Here is a 2,862-nt window from a genome sequence, read left to right on the forward strand (position 1 = left end):
CTAATATGGAGCTTGCACTTTTGTTCTACCCCTGTTTGCAATCTCATCCAAATAAAATTCAGAAATCCACTCATTACTGCTGCCTGACTCCAAGGAACAGTTCAGTAAGCAGCTACTGCAGCCAAACCCTGTGTAACAACACCTCTACTGCAGAGGAAATTAAGGCAAGACAGGTATCTATTTTAGACTGTAATGCCAGCAGGACATAATGTGAGGCTCCAACAGTATTTTCACATAAAACTACGTGCGGACTTGCAATTTAACTCAGGGAAGTAATGTATTCTAATAAAAACCTGAAGTACACTAAGAAATTCTTTGAGGGGAAAAAAGTATAGATAAATAAAATCACAATGTGGTAGAAACATAAATGCAACATTACAAATTCAAGATGAAAAAGACTCTCTCCAGTGGTGTTGCTATGAAGCAGCATTACTGGATTTCCTCAACCTTTTTTTTGTTGAGAGAACACACTATTCTCCAAAAGTAACATTGAAAACCATTTATTTCCAAATGAACACAAGTAAATCTTACCCAAAATCTGGAAATCTCCTTTTGGACTTCCCTGACGTTCCTTCATTTGTTTCTCCTGTCCTGTCTTCATTTTTCTTTTCTTCTGCTTTTCACAGAAGGATAAAAAATAAAAACGTTACTCTTTTCAAGTACTTACAGTGATGCTTCTCAGTAAGAAAGATACTAAAACCTGAGTAACAGTGCTAAAATTCACATTCACACATGCAGGTACTAGCTGAAAATATTACAGCCGTATCAACATAAGTCATTCTCTGTGGCTTCTTCACATTTTCTGGCTGTGCTGTATCATAGAAAAATGGCAAGACAAGAATTGCTTATGACTGATTAAAAATACCGCTTTTCATAAACAGCAATTTTATACTGTCCACAGAAATATAAAACTTACCACAGTATTTTGCTTGAATGAATTACTAACAAAAGATAGTTTAAAATAGGTTTAGGAAAAAGTACCTCTTTCTTTTGCAAAATGTCAGCTTCAAAATACACCAACTAGATAACAATTACAAGAAGCATGAAAGAAACTCAAGTTTTAAAGCAACAATTGAGCAAGTACAGTATTTAATAGCTCTTTATTACGCTTGAAGTATTATAAGACGTTCCTTTTGCACTTTCTCTGGTTCAGTCGCTGGTCCAGGCTGGCTGCTTGGAACATGGGCCACACGTGCGAGCTGCCTAACCAACGTGAGAGCCAGTCCCTGGCGAGCAGACAGATCCTAACAAGCTGTATACAACAGTATACAAACCGTGACTGTTCTAAAGAAATAATTAGGACTCTGAAGCTCCTCCAAGACCGGTATTTTCAGAACTGGAATACAACCTGCTAGGATCCAATTTTTCACCAGAGGGAGCGTGTTCAATTCCAACTGCTCAATTCAGTGACAAACATAAGCATCACACTACCTCTTCCCAACGGATTGTGACAGATTACGGCAAGTCCTGAATGTAATTCCTTTTAAATTCTAAGTCTGCTGGATTATTTTTGTTAAATAACTGAAATACATTTCGTATTGTAGATCAGGAGTTTCATAACTAAGCTGCCTATGAAAGAGATGCAGTCTGCTTTTTGTGACACAAAGCAGGTTTAAAGCTCTGCCTTCAAGACAACTCCTGACATGAAGCAATGTACACAGAAGCCTTCAAGCTTCATAAAAACCAAAAATCATGTTTATTACACAAAACCAAGGACAACTCCCCACCAGCCCATCAGCCAGTAACCCTTCCTGAAGCAAAGAATGGTTACCTCAAAGTTTACATGCTGAATAGCCAGGGGTCTTTCCTCTTTCGGTGTATCTGATCAGTAGTTTCTGATCAACCTCAGAACTTGAATTAGTTAACTACTCTTTCTAAACATGTAACATCCAATACATTATAGCCACTAGTTAAATTGGTTATTTATCCTGTCAAATTCAATACAAACCCAGAAGAATTAATTTTAATATTGACATTTGTTTCCACCTCTCTCTCCAAAGGTAATGTTTTAAGAAAAGAAGTAATTTCTAAAACACAGTACAATAGGTTAAAATACAGACTGATACCTGAATGGATGGAAAGGTAATAGAAAGGATTAGTTCATTGAAATAATAGGTAGACATTTAAATATGTTTAGAAAGCAATGATCTAGCAGAAAGTAGCATTTAGTGTCATTTTGCCTACAAGAGCAAGCTTTCAGTATTAATCCTCATCTTTGCTGTACTGCATTAATTAGCTCTGCCAGTTTTAAGAAAATGTTGTCAATGCTTCAGCCATCACAAAAAAAATTGTAGAAAAGAAAGAACAATCACTTATATATTAGGTACTTGTTTTGGTAAGATTTTTTTTGAAACAAAACAAACCAACCAAACAGAAGCAGGGGGAGAGATTATTTTTTGTTTCAGACTTGGTGGAATGATGAGAGTATAGAACAAACTGTTTTAGGGGCATTAAAAGAAGAGTTTTGTCCAAGCTGTATAGAAAATACAGCAAGTATAATCTGCCTTTATATACTGTGCTGACTAAAAGAAATATCAAGCATCTAAAATATTTTATCTGATCCCTTTTTCAGTTATTCACATGAAAAAAGCCAAGTATTTCTATCAAATAATGATTAGTAGTGACTAGGCTTTAACCTTCTCCTAGTGGGAAGTACCCTAAGAGGGCAAGATGAATAATGCAAACTTCAAACTTTCCCGAAGAGTTAACAAGTGATTTTGGAACAGGCAATTAGTTTTGTAGTCAATTCATTTTCTCTCAAAGTAGTTAAGCATTCAGTATTAATTTCTATCTGAAATCTGTAATACTTTAACCCTGAAGGAATAAAATAATAAAACCTTAAGTCTTACCCTTGGCCTCTTT

The 2,862-nt window shown here is 35.6% G+C and overlaps 1 protein-coding gene across 1 annotated transcript in view; it reads right to left on the minus strand.

Annotated features, from left to right (window-relative positions):
• Window positions 1-531: 531 nt before the first annotated feature.
• The window catches only part of LOC104541512 (neurabin-2-like), a gene marked incomplete at its 3' end in the record, with an annotated part of 24,141 nt that continues 21,810 nt past the window's right edge, over window positions 532-2,862 (minus strand). Inside the window, 2 exon segments of the mRNA XM_010185591.1 lie at window positions 532-613; window positions 2,850-2,862. The exon segment at window positions 2,850-2,862 is cut by the window's right edge and continues 6 nt beyond it. Coding sequence (XP_010183893.1) covers window positions 532-613; window positions 2,850-2,862 — 95 coding nt within the window.

Source organism: Mesitornis unicolor, unplaced genomic scaffold (genome assembly GCF_000695765.1).
Source record: "Mesitornis unicolor isolate BGI_N332 unplaced genomic scaffold, ASM69576v1 scaffold21755, whole genome shotgun sequence".
NCBI lineage: Eukaryota > Metazoa > Chordata > Aves > Mesitornithiformes > Mesitornithidae > Mesitornis > Mesitornis unicolor.